This window comes from Indicator indicator, chromosome 12, assembly GCF_027791375.1.
Source record: "Indicator indicator isolate 239-I01 chromosome 12, UM_Iind_1.1, whole genome shotgun sequence".
Taxonomy (NCBI): Eukaryota; Metazoa; Chordata; class Aves; order Piciformes; family Indicatoridae; genus Indicator; species Indicator indicator.
In genome coordinates this window covers 4,758,702-4,782,879 of record NC_072021.1, presented here as the reverse complement: position 1 = coordinate 4,782,879, position 24,178 = coordinate 4,758,702, and the positions used below count along the sequence as shown (strand labels likewise).

Here is a 24,178-nt window from a genome sequence, read left to right as displayed (position 1 = left end):
CTAACCCCATCCCCTGGATTTTTGCACAGGATCTCCATGTCCTTACAGGCTGCCTGCCCCTGCTTGTACCTCTTGAATGCTGACCACAGCAGCCTTCCACATAGATTTTTCACAGTAGTATTTGGCAGGAGGAGGACAGGCAATGGGTACAAAACGAAATAAAAGAGGCTCAGCTTGGCTAAGAAACCCTGCCCACAGCCCCTGTGTGCCTTAAGCAGCAATGTGTTTTTATCTGTCCTGTTTACCCACAGCACTCCTGCATGCCATAAGGAAATGCAGCAGCTGGCAGAGATGAGCAACACCACTGAGACCAGGCACTGTCACTTGATCAGCAACACAAACCCTTTCCCAGATAAGTTTCTGTACTGCTGCAACCATTCTTAACTTTTACTCTATGAGTGTTGGCAAAATGGAGCCAGGCTCTGCTCAGGGATGTCCAAGGACAGGACAAGTGGCACTGGGGGCAAGCTGGAGCAGAGGAGGTACCACAGGAACAGAAGGGAAAAACTTCTTCACTGTGAGGGTGGCAGAGCCCTGGAACAGGCTGCCCAGAGAGGTTGTGGAGTCTCCTTCTCTGGAGACTTTCAAACCCCACCTGGATGTGTTCCTTTGTGACCTGCCCTGGTGGGTCCTGCTCTAGCAGGGGGGTTGGACTGGATGACCTCTCAAGGTGTCCCTTCCAGCCTCTAACATTCTAGATTCTCAGTACTGGTACCTACCCCACCTGCATGGGATGCTCAGGCATTAGGACTGTGACTGATCCAAGCTACAAAAAGAACAGAGTGACAGCTTTGAATAGGCCATTTTTTTATTGAGAGCTCAGATGGTATCTCCCAGGGGTGCACAGAGCACACCATGAAAACCAGATACAGAGGATTGCTTTAGTAAATACAGACTGGTTAAGCAACGCTACTTTTTTGGCAAAGTGCTGTATTTTGTCGGTTTTCAGCTTGTATTAAACTATTAAAAAACCCAAAAAACAAGAGCCAGACATTCTTCCATTATCCAAAGGACTGCTACAAAGAGAGAAGTGGCTCTGGAGAGAAGCTGCCATATATGCATAGACTGATGTACAGTATTAATCCTTACTGAAATGTCCCTTTTGAATCTTCAAGTTTGCTGTGTAGAAGGCACAGTTTCAAAATGCAAAAAAAAAAAAAGACAAAACCCCAAAATCTGTCTATTGACCAATACATAAGAAAATACAGTTTCAGCAAGATTCATTAATAATCAATCAGTATGAGACAGTGCAAGGCCTCCACTTTTACAAGAAACACACACACACACATTAATACAATTCAAAAAAACAAACCCAAGCCAACACCAACCAAACCCAAACCATATAAAAAGCCACACAGTTCACTATCAAAACAGAAAAACAAAACAAACCTAATTTGCCCAACAGCTCCAGGCACAACAACAGGGCTAGACCAACATCAATATGTAAAAACAAACAAATAAAAAAAACCCAAAAGCCATTGCTGCAGAACTCATCTCACACAATAATATGGTTTCCAATATTACAACTTGAGAAGCACAGCTTTGTGCAACAAAATAAGTTTATATCCTGAAAGATATAGGTTTTCATCACCAGAAAGTCATCTAGCAATGTAGTATAAAAAAAGATCAGTCTCTCCCAATTCAAGGAGCAGTCTAAAGTTGCATTTACTTGTCTACTGAGACGAACTGACCAAGGCTCTCACTGTACTGCCTGGGAGCCTTACACTCTCAGCCCCATCTCCCCCTTAAGAGCAAAAGGATTTCTGACATCCTTCCCACATGGGGAGGTGGAGACTCCATCTTCCTTCATTTCACTTTAAGAAAATTAAAGCTGAAGGAAAAAAGTAGCTACTTTTTATATAAAGAGATACAGGAAAGGAAAGAATTTTCCTGAGCTAGAAAGTTGGCAGTGAGGAGAAGGAAGTTTAAGCTTGGCAAAAAGTTGGGAGTGATAAAAGTAGATAATGTGAGGGAAGTAAGAATGGAGATGCTCAAGGTGAGGCTCGACAGGGCTGTGGGCAACCTGATCTAGTTGGGGATGTCCCTGCTGACTGCAGGGGGGTTGGACTGGATGACCTTTGGAGGGCCCTTCCAACCCAGCCCATTCTATGATTCTGTGATCTAGTGGAGGATGTCCCTGCTCACTGCAGGGGGGTTGGACTGGATGACCTTTGGGAGTCCTTTCCAACCCAGACCATTCTATGATTCTATGATCTAGTAGAGGATGTCCCTGCTGACTGCCGAGGAGTTGGACTTGGATGACCTTTGGAGGTCCCTTCTAACCCAGACCATTCTATGATCTAGTTGAGGATGTCCCTGCTCACTGCCGAGGGGTTGGACTGCATGACCTTTGGAGGTCCCTTCTAACCCAGACCATTCTATGATCTAGTTGAGGATGTCCCTGCTCACTGCAGAGGGGTTGGACTGCATGACCTTTGGAGGTCCCTTCCAACCCAGGTGATTCTATGAAGAGATGAGAGACTGGTGAAACTACAGCTATCCGCACATAAAGCAGAGTATTTGGACCACAGAAGAACTGCTGTAAGGACACAGTCATGTACTGCTGAAAAAGAGTAGTAACAAAATCTGGTTTGGAAACTCCGAATGGGACCAATTTTGTTTTCCTTCCACTGACCACATGAATTCAACGTGTCTTCAAAAGCAAACACCCAGTAGTGCATCCAGGAAAGCACCTCTTGCTTTTATACCGTTTCAACAGTCCTAACTCATCCCAGTGGAGCAGCACAGCTGTGGTGAAACTGAGGTTAGAAATGCTGTTCCCTGGACCCCAAACATGTTCCACAGCTCCAGCTGCAGAACGTGCAACCCTACCAACCACAGCAAGGTCACTCCAAATCCTTGGGGTTTTGCTTCAGTGAAACTGAAGCATTTGGCTGGATTTAAAAAACACTTCATAGGTCTGGAATAATTCACATTATTGATCCTGCCTAATTTCATAGACTCCTCACATGACTCCTTACACTGATTTCTGTGTAAGGACAACTGGAAGACGTAGTTGAATGCAATGTTAGCATTTTAATGCCCCAAGCACTAAACACAAGGGAAAAACAGTGTCACATTGAACACTGACAGAAAGGAGAATAAGACTTATATTTCCCCCTTTCTTTCAGTGCAGATTTCTTCCTCCTCACCTCCACAGCCATTTAATCTACTTCCCAGGGTGATCTATCAGGGTTTGGCATGTCATGTGGCTGCTGTGTAATACACACTGTTAAGAGGTGAACTTTAGTTGTTAAGTGCTTGCCAACTTCCAAACCATCTTGCACAGTGTTTAAAACAAGCCTGCTTGTCAGTTTTGAATGGCTTTTCTCTTCCTGTTGGCCCACAGAATTGAGAACAACCACTGCTGATGGAGCTCACCTTTTACAGACCCTGTCATCACTGTGTTTAGCTCTGTAAGACTGTTTCTCAGCATCCTTTTCTCCCTACCACACACTGCCCTTCATTTCCAGTCACAATTAAACACAGACTTCATTTTCATAGAGACAGAAAAAACCAGTTAAGAGAACTTTTAATAAAGCCTTCCTTCTGGCTACTTTGGAGATATTCAACCTGTGAATATGAAACAATCCAACAGCAATTAGCAGCTCAGAAGCAGCCATCCATCAGCCCAACTTCTTTAAAGAGCAGTGAGCTACTGATGAGATTAAAAAAAAAAAAATGGTGGATCCACCATCCTTTTCCTTTAAATAGAGATCAAATGAAATAGGGTAAGGGAAATACATGTTTCAGTGACAGGGAGAGTTAGAGAAAGGGAGTAAGAACTTGAACTGTACCAAGTAAACCCAGCTCAGCTCTCTGGGTTGTGCATCTGCACTTCATCCCTAGGTCCACTTTTCCTTCCACTCCACTGTGAGGTACTACATCTGTAACACCAGTGCCACATCATACTGCAACAATATTTTTCCCATACCCATATCAAGTACCCAACACACCTACACTGACTCCACTAACACAAATAGGTACCAGGCAACTTAGATGTCCTCCTTGTAACAGTTGAGCACAGCTTTCCGGAACACCCCCTGGCACCCAGAGTGTTTCTTTGTTAGCAAGTAATCATATATGCTGAATACAGACAGAGATATACAAGCTGTCAAGTACTGGGCATTAAAGCACATGGCTAACCTCAACACTTCCTAACTCCACTTTGATTAATGCAAAATGGTTTCCATCTCAGTTAAGTTCCTTTAAAAACACCAACTAAAACCAAAACAAGACAAAACCAACAAAACACAACAACAAAAAGAAAACAATCCCATCCCTACATCATAGTTTATAAAAATCAGCACACAAACTATCATCCTGATAGGCTTCCAAGACATTGATAGTTAACATCGACACTGAGGACTCGCTGCAAGGTGGCGTTTCAGAAGGACTTGATGCTAAGTTATGATTGTGTTTGAGGATCACCTGCAGATCGACCACACTTACCTAGGCATGAAAACAAGAGCAAAGTGAAACAAACACACACACAACCCCCCCAACAATTAGCCCCTAGATTAAACCCAGGAGAAGCCTCAGTAATTGAACGGCCGCTGGCAAGGCTGGTGAACAAACAGTCCGTTGTGCTTGAGCTGCCGCGGGTGGCAGTCCCTGGCGAGGTTCTGGCGCCGCAGCCCGTTCCTGCTGGGGTAGTGTCTCTCCTGGTGCTCTTTGATCCAGTGGGCAGGACGCAAGCTCTTGTTTTTCTCCAGGAAAGCTGAACGAGCTGCAAGAGCTGTGACGTAGCAGTGAAGGCGCTGCCCCGCTTCATTCCGGGCCTCCAGTCTGCAATCGTAACAGGCAGCCACCGCTCAGTACCCAGGGGTGAGGGGAGGAGACACCAGCAAAAGCAGCGCAGCCAGCAGGGCAGGAGAGGGGATTCTGCCACTTTGCTCTGCTCTGGTCACACCTCAGCTGCAGTGCTGTGCTCAGCCCCGCTGCCCCCCAGCACAGGAAGGGCATGGACCTGATGGAGCAGGGCCAGAGGAGAGCCATGAAAATGCTCAGGGGGTTGGAGCACCTCTGCTATGAGGACAGGCTGAGGGAGCTGGGGGTGTTCAGCCTGGAGAAGAGAAGGCTCCAGGGTAGACCTGAGAGTTGCCTTCCAGTACCTGAAGGGGACCTGCGATAAGGCTGCAGAGGGACTGTTCCCAGAGGCCTGCAGTGACAGGACAAGGGGCAATGGCTTCAAACTAGAGAAGAGCAGATTCAGATTGGATGTTGGGAACAAGTTCTGCACCACGAGGGCAGTAGAACACTGCAACAGGTTGTCCAGCGAGGTGGTTGAGGCCCCATCCTTGGAGATATTCAAGATCAGGCTCAGGAGGGCTCTGGACAACCTGATCTAGTGGAGGATGTCCCAGCTGACTGCAAGGGAGTTAGACTAGATGACCTTTGTAGGTTTCCTCCAACCCAAACCATTCTAAGGGCAGAACATGGGCATCCACACCCAACATTGCAAAAGGACATCCTTATTCTCCTGGCAGAGATATGGGCTGAGGATAGGTCAAGGCAGTTTAGGAAAACCACACTGCCTAGTGCTGCTAACTCACTGTGTGTCACGTGTACCACAACAGCCTTTGGACTTTTGGTGTCCTTATTTTTGCACCCTTCCTTCACCACCCCACCTCCCACAGCCCAAGAGGCAAGATGGATCAGAAATACACTGCAATGTGTCACCCTCCTCCAGCTTTTGAAGAGTTGAGTTACCCACCAGGCAAAATTTGGTTAAAAATCATCTTGGTGGTTCAGTGTGGAAAGAAAAGCCCAGCAATGAAGGTGTGTTTGGATAGCCAGCCACACAAGTAAATCCAAACAATGCTCACATAGAGGAATGGAAAAGACAGAGCAGCTGTGACACACACAGGAAATAACTCAGAAGGATCGCTCCACAACCAGCCCTCTAGATTCCATGAGCAGAGAGTCAGCAGTTTTGGCAAACCCTTACTCCATCATGCACTAGGTGAAAAAAAAAAACAAAAAACAAACCCAAAACCCAAAAAAATCCCAACAAACCAGCAGCCTATGCAAGCAGGGACTGACAAATTTTAAATTAAAAAGGACTTCCCTACTTGACAGAACGATCACTGATCTTTCCTGGAAATTCCAGAGTCAAGCTAAAAATAGCCTGGCAGTTTTGAAAGCAAAGCAAAATCCCCAGTCTGAGTGCCACAGCTGGTGTGAGGCCAGTGGCACTGGAGCTGCTTGCCTCTCCCCACAAGGGACCCAACAACTAGCTGTCAACTCAGTGGTGCTCACAAGAGATGTCTGCAAGACCAAGAGCTTACTCAGGCATGAGCAAAAGGTCTCTTGGGAAGCCTGCTTTTCAGCACTAGCATGACTCTATAATCAATTCTCTTCTTGAGGAATGTAACTTGCATTTATTGTAGGATGTTTCTGCAGACACAAGTCTGCTGTGCTGTGTGCCCATGGTAGCCTTGCTCTTGGGGGCCTGCAGGTGCCTAGCACAGAAGTGAGATCTTCCACTTCTCCCTGCTCCACACTGCAGTCAAATACTCCCTGGCAACAAGGGAATACTCCTTCCCTTCTTTTTTTTCTTCCAAATATCCACATCCACCTGCTTTTGGCTCCTGGGGTAGCTTGATAGGACTGTCTGAGGCCTAGAGGCTCCAGAACAGCCATGTGTGACACTCTGGTTTCCCTGTTTATTCACTGGATATTGTCCTAAACCCAGCCCTTGAAATGTGAAACAAGACAAGGGAATAACACAGCCCAGCACAAGTGAATTCACAGTGCCTTGCAAGTACTTTCTCTGCAGAGGACACCACTTTCATTTACATGAGGGTGCCTGCAAACACGATGCTACTGAGGTTTTTTAAGTGGGGGATACCTTAACACACTCAACAGTGCTGGAGGTGGAACTCCAAGTGAAGCCCTTCTGTGGCAGGCCATAAGAAACTAGGAAGCCACACCACACTTATCAGAACCCATATTTCCTAAGTGTGCCCTTGCTGCACATGGTAGCAAAGGGCATTGACTGCTAACAGAGAGTGTTGTGGTTGGTTACAGAAAAATACAACTAACCTGATGAACAGGGGGAAGTTTATAAACATCCTTCTGCTTTGACAGGGATTTGGAAAGAGCAAATAGATTTCCTCCACAGAAGAAAACGTTTAAAACTGATGGCTGAAGATATTTAAGCTTTTTTTCCCCTTTTAGCAAATATCCTTCCAGCTCTTCTACTTGTCATCTTAAGTGAAACTGCAATAGCAGAGGTGGTTTATATTAGCTAAAAAGGCCACAGACTCTTCCAAAAGGTAGCATTTAGGTATCTTAGTGGATGCCTTTGGTTGCCTGGCACTAGAGAGCCCTGGGCACCAAAAGAACAGGGCTGAGAAGCCTCTATCAATATTGTCAACATGTAATTTTAGAGGGGCTGTGTCTAAAGCCAGATTGCTGCTGAAAAGCTTAAGTGTCCTGCTAGTTGTGCTGTCAAGCCAGACCTCACAAGAAACATTAAAGGCTTCAGGCCCTGTCCCAATCAATATTGAAGTAATTTTTTTGCACTTAGCGTTTTGGGTTGTCAAAGCAGATATAGTTAAGCTTGATCAAGTAGCATCATTTGGCACAAAGGTTAGTCCTAAAACTAGGATTGTTTTGGCAGACAAGGCTCTAGAGGAAGCAGCATTGCCAGCAGCCTGATCAAAAATGTCCCAACCCAGGAGTACTTACTGTGCCAGTGTGCCTTAAGCAGCTTTTCTTGGCCCTACAAATGTTAAACGGCCAACCATTAAACCACTGGAGACTTCAAAACAGCTTTTGAAACTTAGTGCAATTGATGCTCCCAGTTTCTGTACTTGACCTCAGCTATAAACTTGCCTCCTCCCAGTTCTGCCACCCAACATAACCTACACAATAGCCTTGGTTCTCTGACAAAGCAACAGCACAGAAATCAGCATGAAGAAACTTAACCACACAACAGCTGAAGATCACCACACCTTTAGCTTTCTCACATATTAAAACAGCTTAAGTGTGTGGCATAATGCAAGACAGGATCCTTCTCCTGAAGGACTTATGCCAGTATCCCCAGCTGAGGTCACTGACAAGTCAGGATCCAACTGTGTGTTACTACCCACTGCAAACTGCTATTTTAGATAGACTGCTCTGATGCCTCAGCCTACAGATCTCTTGCAGATCCCTTCAGACCTTCATCTTAAAGGTGCTGTGTGCTCATAGGCTCCCCTTTAGGTTGAGCTAGACCCTTGATGCCTAACATCACCAACTACCCTCCCTGGAGATGTTCAAGGTGAGGCTTAACAGGGCTCTGGGCAACTTGATCTAGTTGAGGATGTCCCTCCTGACTGCAGAGGGGGTTGGACTGGATGACCTTTGGGAGGTCGCTTCTAACCCAGACCATTCTAGGATTCTCCCAAAATAATGATACAAATCCCCCATTCTAATACTACCAGCACTGTACTCCCATGTTCTACAGCTGCATCTCATCTCAAAATGACCTCTTTCTTTGAGCTAAGAGCTTTAAATATGACAAGGAGCTGAGCTTTTAGAAAACTAAGTGGGCACCTGCCTACAGCAACTCTGCCATAACAAAGTTTAGCATACTAGGATGTTTTTTTTATTGTTTCTAAAGCTAAACACCAGATAGGATGAAAAGCCAGTCTGTCATTAACAGGGACTCACAAAACACCAGATTTTTTTCTGAATTAGTGAATACATGGGCAAGTGCTCAATCATGATGGCAAGGAAATCCTCTATTTGTATACATCTATCTACACTACACCTGTACAGCTGTGCATACTGGACAGCTAACACCAAAGCAATGCCCCTCTGCAATAATCCTGTGTGGCCAGATCCTTAGGACCCCAAAGCTAAAAGCACAACATCTTCACCTTACTAAAAGGTAGAAGGTTGCAGCTTTTGACCTCAAAAATGAGGTTCTGTGGGATATTTCAGTTTGCTTTCACTCCACAAGAGATCTGTGGAAAAAAATTAATCCTGTCCTAATCTATCAGTTAGGGTGAGGATCAACAACAGAATGAAAATAAAACCACACCAAACAGAACAAACAAACAAGATACTAACGCAGACTTCCTTGTCAGGGTCATCACAGTAATATTTTTCATCTCAGGATGACTAAAAGGGTGCTGACTAACAGTTACGAGAAATACACAGAGCTATGACAGGGGCAAAGTGCCTTCAAACCTGTGTCACCAGCTATACAGTTAAGCGCCACCAGTTTCAATAGGACTGGAGCATGTTCTCCAAAGGAATAACTATGGCTCCATAAATATTCATTGCAGTGTCAGACTAGCATTCCCAACTCTTTCCCAACATGGCCATCCTGTATAACACTTTTCTAAGCAGACAGGTGGCCCTGACCACCCTTCCCACCTTGTGTAGTATCCATGCTTCGCTCACTTGCTCTGAAATCAGCCAGAAAACTCAGTATAAAGTGTCTAATGTGATCAAGCAGAAACCAGGTATTTTCAGCTCCTTGGCAAGGTCAAACCAGACATACCTGGGACTACCTGGGCTGTGAAACTCCTCATCTCCACATCCAGTTTCATTAAGGCTGTGGCAGGTATTGTGGACAGCATACACAGACATGCTGGGGTGCTCTATTAGGAGGTTCTCCATCGGACTGGTTTCCACTTTGATAGTGGTTAATCCACCTGCAGTAAAACACGGGGGAGGGGTAATAAACCAGCTCTCCTCCATAGGACACGACTCAAACTGGATGAAGCAGGACTCGCTGGCCTCTGGCAAGTGTTCCAAGGGAGAGGGCAAACAGGAGAAGACCGGCGAGCCGTCCGCAGCCGACGCTTCAGCCACGTCCGCTTCCTCCGCAGAGCAGGTAGTGCAAGCGTCTGGGGTAGGTGGGCGGTGGAGAGGAACCCATGGATGTTGGTGATTGCAGGAGATCAGAACCAACAGAAGGTTGCACGTAGCCAGAAACCAGACATAAAAAAAAACCAAAACAAAACAAAACCAAACAAAAACCCCCAAAGCAAACAAAACAAGAAAAAGAGAAACAAAACCCTGTTAGCATGTACACAAACTTGAATTTTTTTTTAAAGCAAGGGGAGGAGAAAAGGGAGTTCCCTGATAAGCCCTGCTAGACATGTAAAACATCTGTAATCAGTAAAGCAATACAGTTGTGCAATAAGTCAAATATATTTCATTTGTGCAAGGGTTGTGCTGGAGCTTGTGCCAGGTTTATGAACCCGACCCTTTTCCTGATCAGTTTATGCACTGTGTTTTGCTGCGTTTGTTTGGAAAGCATCCTGCAGTCTTACCCACACTTGCTTGTGCTTAGGGAAAGTTTCACCTGAGCTACTAGCCTCTTGACATGGAAGTAAGGGCCAGAGAAGGACAGAGAGAAGGCTTTACACTTCACAAATCTCTTACCTATAAAGTCAACCAGAATCCACTCATCATCTTCTTTCTCACTGAACTCTGGCTCTTGGCTGGACAGGCTATCAATCTCTCCCATGAGCATGTTATTTAACCTCTGGAACATTACTAAGGCAGGAAGAAGACTTTGGCTGGCAGGTCTTTATATCCAAGGTTCAAGGCACAGCTCACACTGTACTAGCAGAGTGGCACAGACTTGAGATTAAAGTGCATAGATGTTTTATCAGCTTAGATGTGGGACACGCAGAGGCATGACTGGTAAACAGTTTATGCAAAACCTGCAAAAAACGGTGACAAGGGTCTTAATGACAAAGCAACAGGAAATACCCCTAGGGAACAAATTAAAAATGCTCTCATTAGTGTGGTTTGAGGTACCAGTGAACATTTTTCCATAAGAAGAGAGGCAGCTTCACTGGCATTCACCATTCCCTGCCAGCTAGATACATACAGAAAAAGCCAAAGTCACTCTCTGGAGCTGAGTGCCTTCTTCTCAATCCTCTCTGCTGTACAAAGATCTGTTCAACTGTCAGTTCCCACCTTCTCCTACGGAATGGAAGGACTCTTGTCCAGGAGTCTTGTGCCTATGCTCACCAAGGTTCTCCCTCAGCTCCCTGCCTGACTTCCTCCTGGTCAGAAAGAGATGCGAAGCGCAAGTGCCTTTTTTGGCTCCAGACAGCACATCTTCTCTGTTGACAGCCTCACCAACTCCAAGAGACTCCTCTGAGGGCTCCCAGAGGTGCCCAAGGCAGCATTTTTTCCTCTCTCATCACACACAGTTCAGAGCCACTGCCTGCAAGTCAACACAGTAGGAAGGCTCATCCCAACTCCAGGTTCAAAGTGCACTAGAAATTTACCAGTGGGACCATTTTCACAGTCAGGGCCCAACTACTCATGTATGGTAAGTCTAACTACCACAGAAAAGTAACTCAGGTAATTAAATCCAATGCTTATTTCTAAATACACCTCCCTAAGTATACACATAATTAGTCACCATAAGCCTGCAGTCTACCTTTGGCAGTTAAGATGAAAAATCCCAGTAGGACCAAGCAGCTGAATGTTCAACCAGCTCAGATAGCCTGCTTACAGCCTTTCAATATTCATATCTGAGCCAATAAACAGCTGCCACTAAAGCAGCTGGAAAAGTAGGTGAAAAATATTCTATGTAACTTACAAGTTAAACGTCACCAGACTGATACTTAAATTATCTCAGCATGTCAGGATTATTACAGATTAAATGCCTGCTCAATAATTAAATAGGGAAGAAGATATGCATGTAAGAGCCTGCATTCAGAAAGAGAAAGGGAATAAGACATACTCCACTAGACAAACTCAGCCACTAAAAGAAGATATAACCCATAAAGAGTATTATTTAAGGCCAGCATACCCTGCTTCACTCACCAACTCTCAGACCACACTCAGGGGTCATTTTGACCTCCTACATCATTTTACCCCAGGACACCAGACCCCACCATTACCTACTTGTTCAATGCAAGGACAAGCAATGCTCCCTACAGCACTGCCTCTACAGGCATTGATGGCAGCTACCTCCTTATTCAAACAGCATAAAAGGATAGAATTGGAATTTAAAGAAAGGGACAGTGTAACTCAAGAAGTCATGCGTTCCAGTTCTTCAGCAGGAACTATCAGCTGCAGGAAAAGATGAGACTAGGAACAACTGGCTCAGCTGCAGTAACCAGAAAGGGCAGGGTTTAAGAACCACACTTGAAAACGAAACATCTGGGCTCACTCTCAGGGAGCAACAAGAATGATCATAAGTCTAAAGGAAAATGATACCATTTTAGAAATTAAAAGGTTTAAAAAGAAAGAAGAAGGGGGGGAGGGGGGAGGGAAGTGGAAACAGTAGCCAGCTCTGTAAGGAAAGGCAAACATTTGTCCCTTTCTACATTCACAGCAAGCAGAAGTGGCTTTTGACTGCAGTAAAGTTCAGTTTTCAGTGGTTGCCAGCAGGAAACACTTTTAACCATCAAGGCTGCTAAGCCCTGAATGGGTTACCTAAGGAAATGCCAAATGGCCACAGCGTTCCTAAGCACCTTCTTGAGAAGGTCTGAGTGCTTATTACAGACAGGCTTGTCACGGATAAGGAAATGGACTCTAAGTGAAAGCTTTCAGTCTGTAGCTTCTCAGCTATCTTCCACATCCACCCCTAACTCTCTTCTGGCACAAGGCCTAGGAACAACAGAGTTGAGTTTTTCTTTAGGCTAACTAGCAAGCCATAGTGTAATTGCTGATCAGCACTGGCTAACCCTGTACTCCCACACACATGTGTTGCCTCTTTCCTAGATCAAGACTGGAAATATCTTCAGGCTGAGGCTGTCTTTCTGTTCTGTGCACAGAGTGGAGCAGGAGAAGAGCTCATGCTCCTACTTTAATGCTCCACAGGCATCACAGCAACATCAAATAACTAATCTGTAACAAGCATGTGAAAGATTGCTGTTCCTGAGAATGTAAGCTACACAAACTACAGCTTCTGAACCCTAAGTGTCTCTCTGTACATCAAAAGCACTTTGTCCCATTTTCCCCTTCTCCCACCCCCAGAAGGATCCAAAACAACCCCACCACCACCCCCCAACTGAATCATTTTGAAACTGGCTGATGTTTTGACATCCTTTTGGACAAGTGCCTTTAAAAACGCTATTGTGTGAGTCAGATGGGGACCAAGAAGGGACTTTGTTATCAAGGATCATCCTTAGGAGAGGCCAACGAGACAGAGGCTGGAAGAGAGGTGCTCTAGCTCTTGGGAATCACCAGCTGCAAGAAAAGACTGGGGACAACTGACTCAGCTACAGCAGTGATTAAGAGGCAGTCACAGATAACACACCCGATGCGTGTCACCAACAGTGAATTGCTACATAAGGGAAAGAAAATAAAAAAAAAAAAAAAGAGGTGTTTTTGTTTTGGGTGTTTTGTTTGTTTGCCCGGTTTTGCTTGTAGTAGCACAAGAGAAGGGATTTAGGCTAAGAAAAAAATAACTGGAAAAAACCCCAGCACCATAGCCCCTCAAAATCTCTTCTGTAGCTGTTGGGAGCCTGGCTGCTGACCCCCAGGGGAGGCGGCCCGCAGCTTTTCCATTGCCACCGGGAGGCTCCCAAGAGCCGCTCTCGGCGGGGCCGGCGAGTGACCCGGCACAGCCCGCGGCAGCTGCGCACCTTCCCGGCCGAGCGGGAGGGGCTGGGGAGGGACGCGACTGCCGGCTGCCCCACAGCCAAAGGAACGGGAAAGCCCTCCTGTCCTCGGCGTTTTCCCGAGGAGCCAGAAACCTTGCTAGATGCGAGGCGCAGACGGGAGCTCCGCGGCTGTCTCTCCTCCGCCCCGCCCGGGCGTTCCGACCGCAGGACACCATTAACAGCCCGGCCGTGCTACGAACCGGGACACGGGCGGCTCGCTCGACCCCAACCCCTCCAGCCACACTCACCCAGATCCCCGCGCTGCTCCGGGCGCCGCCGTCGCGCTCGCTGCGCGCCCCGCGGAGCTCCTTTGTTGTTATAGCGGCGGCGCGCAGCTGACGGTCCGGCCGCCCCTTCCCGCCCCTTCCCGCCCCGCCGCCAATGGGCGCCGCCGCCGGCTGTCGCTAACGCACGTGACAGGCGGGCAGGCACGCGGCCCGGGCCCGCCCCGTCGCTACCGGAGCCAGGGGCTGGGGTAGAGCAGCGAAGTTTGGGCAGATCGGGTTTTGCTTGTACGCGTCCGCGAAGCACCGAAAGGCCACAGTGAGGTCCCCCCGCAGCCTCCTCTTCTCCAGGCTGGACTCAACTCTCTCAGCCTGTCCCCACAGCAGAGGGGCTCCTGCCCTGCTCTGGGCTTGCTCCAACAAGTCCCTGACTTTCTTACACTGAACTTGGTGCAGGACTCCAGGTGGGGAATCACAGGAGCACTGCAGAGGGAGAGAATCACTTCCCTCAACAATTATTAGGCTGAAGCATTTTAACTTGGCTGTAAAGTTTCCAAGTCCCACATCTGAAACTATAAAACTTGTACATTAGGTCACATAGCAGGTCACTCACCAGGTCACTTAGCAGGTCATTCCTTGTTTTCCTTCAAGGAAAAAAAAAAAACACAAATATGAGGTGATCATAAAATTGCCTGGGTGGAAGAAACCTTAAGATCAAGAGTCCAGCAGAGAGCCACAAAGCTGCTGCAGGCAGTGGAACATCTCCCTGTGAGGACAGGCTGAGGGAGCTGGGGCTTGGAGCTTGGAGCAGAGGAGCCTGAGGGCTGCCCTCATTGCTGGGGATAAAGATGTGCAGGGCAGTGTGGGGAGGATGGAGCCAGGCTCTGCTCAGGGATGTCCAAGGACAGGACAAGGGGCAATGGGAGCAAGCTGGAGCAGAGGAGGTGCCACAGGAACTGGGGGGAAAACTTTTTCCCTATGAGGATGCCAGAGCTTTGGAGCAGGCTGCCCAGAGAGGTTGTGGAGTCTCTTTCTCTGGAGGCATTCAGAACGTTCCTGGACATGTTCCTGTGTGATCTACTCTAGGTGGCCCTGCTGTGGCAGGGGTTTGGGCTGGATGATCTTTCAGGGTCCTTTCCAACCCCTAACATTCTGTGTCTCTGCGAGTCCAACCATAAGCTATCATCTCCCTGTACACAGCTGCTAGACCATGTCCCTAAGCACCTCATCCAAACCTCCTGGGATGGTGACTTCAGCACTTCCCTGGACAGCCTGTTCCAGTGCCCGATGACCCTTGCAGTGAAGAAACAAATGAACATAAATGCAGTGCTCTGCTGAGAGATGAGCAGCTGAAAGGAAAGGAATTTCGAGGTGATGTAGTTGCAGTCCAGTAAATGACAGTGTCCTAGCCGTGCCACACATCTCCAGTCACTTAGTATAACTCTGAACGTTCCAGAGTGCTCACAGCTGCTCCAGATTGCCTACTGAAACTACGAGGTTTTCTCATATTTTCAGTAGCACTGAGTAACTCGGTTTGTAGCAAGCAACGGCAACAAGGTGTGCGACACAAGTGTGTTACAGTTGCTGAAGTCCAGATAAAGGTTTTGGTCTTTTAAGCTCAGCCTTTAATAACATCTCCTTTGTATGTTCATTCCTCTTCTTTTCTTTTCTTGTAAGGACAAAGCTTTTCTATGTAGTACAGAATGGAGAAAGTAAATTTTGGAAAATTGCTGCAAAGTGTCTTCCTGTGGCTGGGAACAGGCTGTATAATGCCACTGACAAACTTCCTGGCTGGCTGATTCACAGTACTTTTGCAAAAAATGCAAGTGCCTGGTATCTGAGGATACTTTTCTAGGCTGAAGTAACCTTTCCTGAATGATCAGATCAAGTTAGTTTTTATGACACAGACACAAACATAGTGAGGGGCATGAACTTGTATTGTTTGATTGAACATTCACAGAATCACAGAATGTTGGGGGCTGGAAGGGACCTCCAGAGATCATCCAGTCCAAGCCCCCTGCAAAGCAGGACCACTTAGAGCAGGTCACACAGGAACAAGTCCAGACAGGTTTTGAAGATCTCTAGAGAAGGAGACTCCACAACCTCTCTGGGCAGCCTGCTCCAGGGCTCCAGAACCCTCACACCAAAGAAGTTTTCACCTCATGTTGAGACAGAATTTCCTGTGGTCCATTGCCCCTCATCCTGTCACTGGGTATCACTGAAAAGAGCCTGGCTGCATCCTCCTGACAGCCACCTTTCAGATATTTATAGACATTGATCAGATCCCCTCTCAGCCTTCTCCAGACTAAACAGCCTTAGGTCTCTCCTCATAAGAGAGATACTGCAGTCCCTTAAACATCCTCATAGCTCTCTGTTGAACTCCTGTCCCTCTTGAACTGGGGAGCCCAGAGCTGGACACAATATTCCGATGTGGTCTAACTAGGGCTGAGCAGAGTGGGAGGAGAACTTTCCTTGACCTCCTGGCCAAACTCTCCTTAATGCACCCCAGGATACCATTGGCCTTCTTGGCCACCAGGGCACATTGCTGTCCCATGGATAACTTATTATCAACCAGGACTCCAAAGTTCTTCTCTGAGGAGCTGCTCTCCAGCAGGTCAACCCCTAACCTGCACTGGTCCATGGTGTTGTTCCTACCAAGGTATAGTTTCTACACTTACCCTTGGGGAACATCATCAGGTTCATTTTTTGCCCAGCTGTCCAGCCTGTCCAGTTTACGAGTTTACAGAGCCTCTTTGATTTTCAACAAGAGTGGCTCCAAGCTTGAAGGGATGATGTGAGATGGCAGAAGCAGCACTTGTCTGCAAAGTCAAGATGGGCGAGACAGAAAATTAACTGTGCAGAATAAATGCCTCAAAGGATTTATCTGTATTGCAAAATTACCTTCTGTTAGAACACGTTCATTAAGGTGATACAAAACACTTAGTGGAGACAAGAACTGTCATGTTTGGCAGCTGGGTTACCTTGGACTGACAGCAAAAACAAAATGTTAAGCATAGTAGTCCTTGTTTATATTGACTGTTCTATTAAGCACTGTGCATTAATCAATTAACATAATGCATTTTATCAGAGTAGGCAAGCCCTAGGGAGGCTTGGGTTGTGTTTGAGACAGACTCCTAATGAAATTAAAAGGCCACTGTTTATATTTTTTTAAGTCCCATGAGAAGTAATTAAAGGCTTAGAAGCTCTCCTCCTTCTGTAGTATTGCTCTGCATTTCATAGATTCATAGAATGGTTTGGGTTGGAAGGAACCTCAAAGATTATCCTGCCACTGGCAGGATCAACCTTCCTGCCATGGGCAGGGACACCTTCCACTAGGACCAGGTTGCTCAAGGCCTCATCCGACCTGGCCTTGAGCACCTCTGGGGAGGGGGCATCCATGATCTCCCTGGGCAACCTGTTCCAGTGTCTCACCACCCTCACTGCCAAGGATTTCTTCCTAATCTCCAGTCTAAATCTGCCCTCCTCAAGCTTCAATCCATTCCCTCTCATCCTATCACTACCAGCCCTTGTCACAAGTCCCTTCCTGGCTTTCTTGTAGCCCCTTTCAGGTACTGGGAGGCTGCTCTAAGGTCTCCCTGGAGCCTTCTCTTCTCCAGGCTGAACAGCCTCAACTCTCTCAGCCTCTCCCGATAAGGGAGATTCTCCAGCCCTCTGATCATCTTCATGGCCTCCTCTGGATCCACTCCAGCAGCTCCATGTCCCTCTTATGCTGGGGACACCAGAAGTGGAGGCAGTGCTGCAGGTGGGGTCTGAGCAGAGCAGAGCAGAGGGGCAGAATCCCCTCCCTGTGCTGCTGCTCTCCCTGCTTTGGATGCAGCTCAGCACACAGCTGCCTGCTGGGCTGCCAATGACCATTGCTGGCTCATGTTGATTTTTTCATCAACTGACATCCCCAAGCCCTTCTCCTCCAAACTGCTCTTAAGTCACTCCTCATCCATCTATATTTGTGCTTGAGATTACCCCAACCCAGGTGTAGGACCTTGCACTTGGCCTAATTGAACCCCATGAGGTTGGCTTGGGGCCACCCCTGAAGCCTGTCCAAGGCCCTCTGGATGCAATCCCTTCCCTCCAGCATGTCAACCACACCACACAACTTGGTATCATTCACAGACCTGCTGAGGGTGCCTCATCCCACTGCCCATGCCACTGACAAAGATGTTCAACAGCACTGGTCCCAGTACTGACCCCTGAGGGATACCACTTCTTTCTTCTTCATTTCACTTAACTTATTCCTTCATTGCCTATCATCACAAAATGCTGGAAACAACGGGCTTGCTTATTTTATCCTGCAAGTCATATCACTGGTGGTAGGAGAGGGGCAGATCTGAAAATTACCTCTCCTCTCAGCTTGGCAACCAGCATGCTTTTGTTCCAGACCTGACAAGTACTTGGGCATATGAACGGTTTCAAATTAAATAAATCATGTGTGGGCTTCAATGTCTGCTGACCACAAACCCAGGTATTTCATCCTGCACTCACTGAGGTCAACAACAAATTTTCTGGTGATTGCAGTGGTGCAGGTTGTGGCCTTAGATGCTTTATCCAAAGCTTTTCAAATTAGTTATCCTTTCAGTTGATTCCAATGGTTAGATCAGGCCTTTGAGCCAGAGAAGTAGTCACTTTGATCTGAGTCTTGCTGGACACTAAAGCTGAGTCAGAATCACAGAATGTTAGGGGGTGAAAGGGACCTTGGAAGCTCATCCAGTCCAAACCCCCTGCTAGGGCAGGATCACCCAGGGCAGGTCACACAGGAACATGTCCAGGCAAGTTCTGAATGTCTCCAGAGAAGGAGACTCCACAACCTCTGGGCAGCCTGCTCCAGGGCTCTGCCTCCCTCAGAGGGAAGAAGTTTTCCCTTCTGTTCCTGTGGCACCTCCTCTGCTCCAGCTTGCCCCCAGTGCCCCTTGTGCTGTCCTTGGACATCCCTGAGCAGAGCCTGGCTCCATCCTCCCCACACTGCCCTGCACATCTTTATCCCCAGCAATGAGGGCAGCCCTCAGGCTCCTCTGCTCCAAGCTCCAAGCCCCAGCTCCCTCAGCCTGGCCTCAGAGGGAGATGTTCCACTGCCTGCAGCAGCTTTGTGGCTCTGTGCTGGACTCTCTCAAGCAGTTCCCTGAGGTCCTTCTTGAACTGAGGGGCCTGGAACTGGACACAAGATTCCAGATGTGGCCTCAGCAGGGCAGAGTAGAGAGGGAGGAGAACCTCAAGGAATTTGACTTTTGTATTTGTATTATGGAAAACATTTCTGAGGAGACCTCTGGACCAGAAGAACCATTCATATTCCCAGTAAGAGGTGCCCTTCCATGATTCAGAATTACTGGTAGGAGTTAGCAGGGAGCATCTTGTACTTCCCGTGTGCCCAGTGACAGCTTAATGGCTGTTCAACAAGGATGAGTGCAGAGTCCTGCACCTGGGGAGGAAGAATAAACTGCAGCAGGACAGGTTGGGAGGGGATCTGCTGGAGAGCAGCCCCAAGGAGAAGGACCTGGGAGTGCTGGGGGACAACAAGTTCTGCATGGGACAGCAATGTGCCCTGGTGGCCAAGAAGGCCAATGGGGTCCTGGGGTGCATTGAGAGGAGTGTGTCCAGCAGAGCCAGGGAGGTTCTCTTCCCCCTCTACTCTGCCCTGCTGAGACCTCACCTGGAATATTGCATCCAGTTCTGGGCTCCCCAGTTCAAGAGGGACAGGGATCTGCTGGAGAGAGTCCAAGGGAGGGCTACCAGGATGCTGAAGGGACTGGAGCACTGCCTGGTAAGGAAAAGCTGAGAGCCCTGGGGCTGTTTAGTCTGGAGAGGAGAAGACTGAGAGGGGATTTAATCAATGTTTATAAATATCTGAGGGCTAGGGGTCAAGAGGGAGGGGACAGGCTCTGCTCAGTTGCACCCTGGGATAGGACAAGGAGCAATGGATGGAAACTCCAGCACAAGGAGGTTCCACCTCAACATGAGGAGGAACTTCTTCAGTGTGAGGGTCACAGAGCACTGGAACAGGCTGCCCAGAGAGGTTGTGGAGTCTCCTTCTCTGGAGACTTTCAAGACCCATCTGGATGCGTTCCTGTGCAACCTGCACTAGATTCTCTGATGATCTCTGGAGGTCTCTTCCAACCCCTAACATCCTGTGATCCTATGATCCTATGACGACCATCACCTCCATCCTGACACCCACCCCTCAGATATCTATAGATGTTGATAAGATCCCCTCTCAGCCTTCTCCTCTCAAGACCAAACAGCCCTCTGGCTAAACTGCCTCTGAGCTTTGGAGAAGATACATGCAGCACACAAAGAGAAATAATCCTTCTTTTCACATAATGTGTACCAAGCCTCTTTACAGCACTCTGAGTGATTTGCATGAAGAAATCCATCCTGCCCACGCAGTGTGAACCTGGCATATCAGTACAGGAACCTCCAAACACCCACCTCAGATGATATGTGTGTCCTTGGTTTAAGGTTAGTGCAGCACAGCTACCAAAACCAAAGTTGCAGTTTAATGTTCAGTTAAGACATCAGTCTGATGTCTTCTGCTCTACCAGAACCCAGGTAGGTTCACTTAGAGAAGATAACACACACAGCCCATAAAGGTTGCCCAAATCCAGCCAGCAAGGGACAGCAAGTCTTTTGGAGCCACACAGATGTTGAGTGGGGCTTGCAAACCCCTGCATGCCTTCAAAAAGCTGCTGCCCATCCCCATCCCCCTCCAGCACTGGAGGTGCTGCTTGTTGCAGAGGGGAGGTTGGACTAGATGGCCTTTAACTGTCCCTTCCAACCTAAAGCACTCTATGATTCTATGATTCTGTGGAAGGTAGCTTCCATCTGGCCGTGGCAGAAAGTCCTGTGCTGTATAGGAAGGGATTCTGTGTGCCCCTGCAAGACGACTGCTGTCAGATAGGGCTTGGTCTGTCCTGCTGAATGCAATATGCAGATGTAGTGGAGGTTGACAATTTAAAAAATGTCTCAAGCTTATGATTTAACCATAATTAAATACTTTCTCTTTTCTCTTTTCTTTTCTTTTTTCTTTTATTTTTTTAATTTTTTTCTCTTCTTTTTTAAATTTTATTTTTCTTTTCTTTTTTCTTTTTTCTTTTCTCTTTTCTCTTTTCTTTTCTTTTTTCTTTTCTTTTTTATTTTTCTCTTTTCTTTTCTTTTCTCTTCTCTTTTCTCTTTTCTTTTCTTTTCTTTTCTTTTCTTTTTTTCTTTTCTTTTCTTTTCTTTTCTTTTCTTTTCTTTTCTTTTCTTTTTTCTTTTCTCTTTTCTTTTCTTTTCTTTTCTTTTCTTTTCTTTTCTTTTCTTTTCTTTTCTTTTCTTTTCTTTTCTTTTCTTTTCTTTTCTTTTCTTTTCTTTTCTTTTCTTTTCTTTTCTTTTCTTTTTTTCTTCTTTAATTCCTGTGGTAAAGATACTGGCTGCTGTTCCAAAGCCCAAGCTTTTCTGTCCAAATTTAGATACAAACACTTCAAACCTCTTGTTTAAACCATGAGCAGTCTGAACAGATCTGAGCTTTAAAAAAAGCAAGCACAGGCTGACATTTGTGTCCTTGCACAAATGTCAATCTCTCTTTTTTTGCATGTGAACTTCCAGGTTTAAACACCAGTTTCAGTGCAAATGGGCATTTCCTTTTCTGCTTTTCTTCCTCTGACTGGAGTTAGTGCAAAGCTTTCTGCAGCCTTGGCTTGAAGATACCAGATTGATTGCTCCTGCTCTAAATCACAAGTTGCTGATGCTAGTCTCCCGAACAGCAAGTTCAAATTTTGACTAAGAGCAGGCCTTTCCAGACTTTTATGCAAAACAGGTGTTACAGACTTGTTTCTGTATTTCTAGAGCATGAACTCAGCAAATTCAAGAATCCAATTTTGACATGACTAGGAGCCTCATGATTTGTCTGAGTGAGATCCAAGCAAGCAGAAATTATTGGATATGATCCTCCAGACCAGACTGAAAGAGCTGGGGGGGGTGTTCAATTTTCTGTGGAAGAACTATCATCTTAAAAGTTTAAAGCTGCTGGCCTCTTCCTTGGTTAGGAAAAAAACTCCTCTTTTGGTTTTTGTGTTTGTTTTCTTTTTTTCCCTTAGAAACTGTCAAATTGCAATTCCTGTTTTTCATATTGTTCAGGAGCAAACCCAGGTATAATTCTTTCTTCAGATTGCCATTGGCAGGAAGCCACTGTAAATCACAGCCAGATTAAAAGAATAACAGCAAGCCACACATTGAGCTCTTTTCCTCCCTTCCACCTAAATAAAACTCCTCACAGAAGTCACTGTAGCTTTCCATGCTCTGACTATCTCTGGTTTTTCTCCAGAACACCTTCAGTGACAGCCCTTGAATCGTTAGCTTGGGCTGGAGTGTGTTGGACACCTCAGCAGGTAGTGCCACACTGCAGTGACAGCCAGCAGAGAGCCAAAGGCAGATGCCCCTTCTTGTGCCACTGTGTAATGATTTTTCTCCTGAGCCCAGAGGTTTGCACCAGACATTTTCCATAGTACTCTTTCATAGTTCACAGAATTGTCAGGGTTGGAAGGGACCTCAAAGATCAGGCAGTTCCAACCCCCCTGCCTTGGGCAGGACACCTCACACTAGATCAGGTTGTCTCTTGTACCAGAAAAAGTCCATCAAATTTTCACTGCTCTTGCCTGAACCTGTTCTCTCCTTCAGCACTCAGCACTAAACCCCCCTGCTGTAGCTGTGGGTACAAGCAGGAATTGTGCTCTTTTGTGGTTTTCTTTTTTGCCCTGTGATTAGAGAGGCTTCCCAGGAGCACACCTCCCACCTAGGACATTCCTGTGAAGTCTTCTGATCACCCAAAGGAGAGATGAGCTGTGAATTTTTGACTACGGCACTGAACATGCATTTGTCACATTCATTACTTCCCTACACCCTTCAGATGTTTGATGCTTATTAACCCTTCTCTGGCTTTGCCATTTCAGTGGTGATGTCAAGATGATAGGCATCCTCCAGTCAACACACAGGCAAGTCTGCTTGAGCAACTGTTATATGTTACACTGAGGAGGAAGTGCTCTTGGTGCCACAACTTATTTTCCTATGCTGGATTTACCTCTGCCAGTTAATGTTGAGTGAGATGCTAAGTAGGCTTCTCTGTCTGCAGCCTATCTGTGTTTTTAATCATGCAGGAACTACAGACAGTGTGCAAGAGAGCTTCCTCCTGAAGCTGTCAGCCCAAACCCAGTGTTTTGTTGTACTTAAAACCCTTCCTTGAATTTTTCTGCAGTACTGCAGAGTCAGCAGACACACTGCTGGTATCTCTGAGGCCTTTCTAGTCTCACCCTTTGTTTCCTTTGGTCTCTCCCACTGAATCACATGCTTCCTAAAATAGCGAGCACTATCTTTGTTCTGGTGTGATGAGTTTGGAAAGAATTAGCAACATTAGGATAGCACCAAGTAATATGAATCACATCATATGCTTAGCTCTCTAGTGTAAGACCTCATCCAACTACCAATTCCTGTTATTTTTGAAAGATCTCTCAGGCTTTGCAGGGCAGAAAACCACACACTATGATTCTGCATTGGTGTTCTTTTCAACCATGGATGTTTCTTGCAAATACTGAGACTGACATTTCTTGGCATGGCTCAGATCAGCCCAGATCAGCTTTAAAAAAAAAAAAAAAAGTCTAATACTTCTGAGAAATGTTGTTGTAATGAAAGCTCTCAATGGCTCCATGTCCCAGTGGAGGCCAGGGACAAGTGGAGTTCCTCAGGGATCAGCACTGGGACCAGTCTTGTTCAACATCTTTGTTGGTGACATGGACAGTGGCAGTGAGGCTCCCTCAGCACCAAGCTGTGTGGTGCAGCAGACAGGCTGGAGGGAAGGGATCCATCCAGAGGGACCTGGACAGGCTGCAGAGCTGAGCCCAAGCCAACCTCATGAGATTCAACAAGACCAAGTGCAAGGTCCTGCAGCTGGGTCAGGGCAATCCCAAGCACTGCTATAGGCTGGGCAGGGACTGGCTGGAGAGCAGCCCTGAAGAAAAGGCCTTGGGGGTGCTGGGGGATGAGAAGCTCAAGAGGAGCCAGCAGTGAGCACTTGCAGCCCAGAGAGCCAAGCAGAGCCTGGGCTGCAGCAAGAGAAGTGTGGCCAGCAGGGCCAGGGAGGGGATTCTCCCCCTCTGCTCCACTCTGGGGAGACCACACCTGGAGCTCTGTGTCCAGTTCTGGAGCCTCTGTTAACAAGAAGGTTCTGGAAGGTGTCCAGAGAAGGGGCACCAGAATGAGCAGAGGGCTGGAGCTGCTCTGCCATGAGGACAGCCTGAGAGAGTTGGGGTTGCTCAGTCTGGAGAGGAGAAGGCTCCCAGGAGACCTTCTTGTGGCCTTCCAGTATCTGAAGGGGGCTCCAAGAAAGCTGGGGAG

General features: G+C 47.0%; 1 protein-coding gene across 1 annotated transcript; it reads right to left on the bottom strand.

Annotated features, from left to right (window-relative positions):
• Positions 1-4,486: 4,486 nt before the first annotated feature.
• On the bottom strand, positions 4,487-10,558 carry TP53INP1 (tumor protein p53 inducible nuclear protein 1). The gene is made up of 3 exons (XM_054385395.1): positions 10,390-10,558; positions 9,500-9,848; positions 4,487-4,788 (listed from the first exon to the last, which is right to left on the bottom strand). The coding sequence occupies exons 1-3, from the start codon at positions 10,499-10,501 to the stop codon at positions 4,539-4,541; spliced, it is 711 nt and encodes a 236-aa protein (XP_054241370.1). The 5' UTR covers positions 10,502-10,558; the 3' UTR covers positions 4,487-4,538.
• Positions 10,559-24,178: the final 13,620 nt, after the last annotated feature.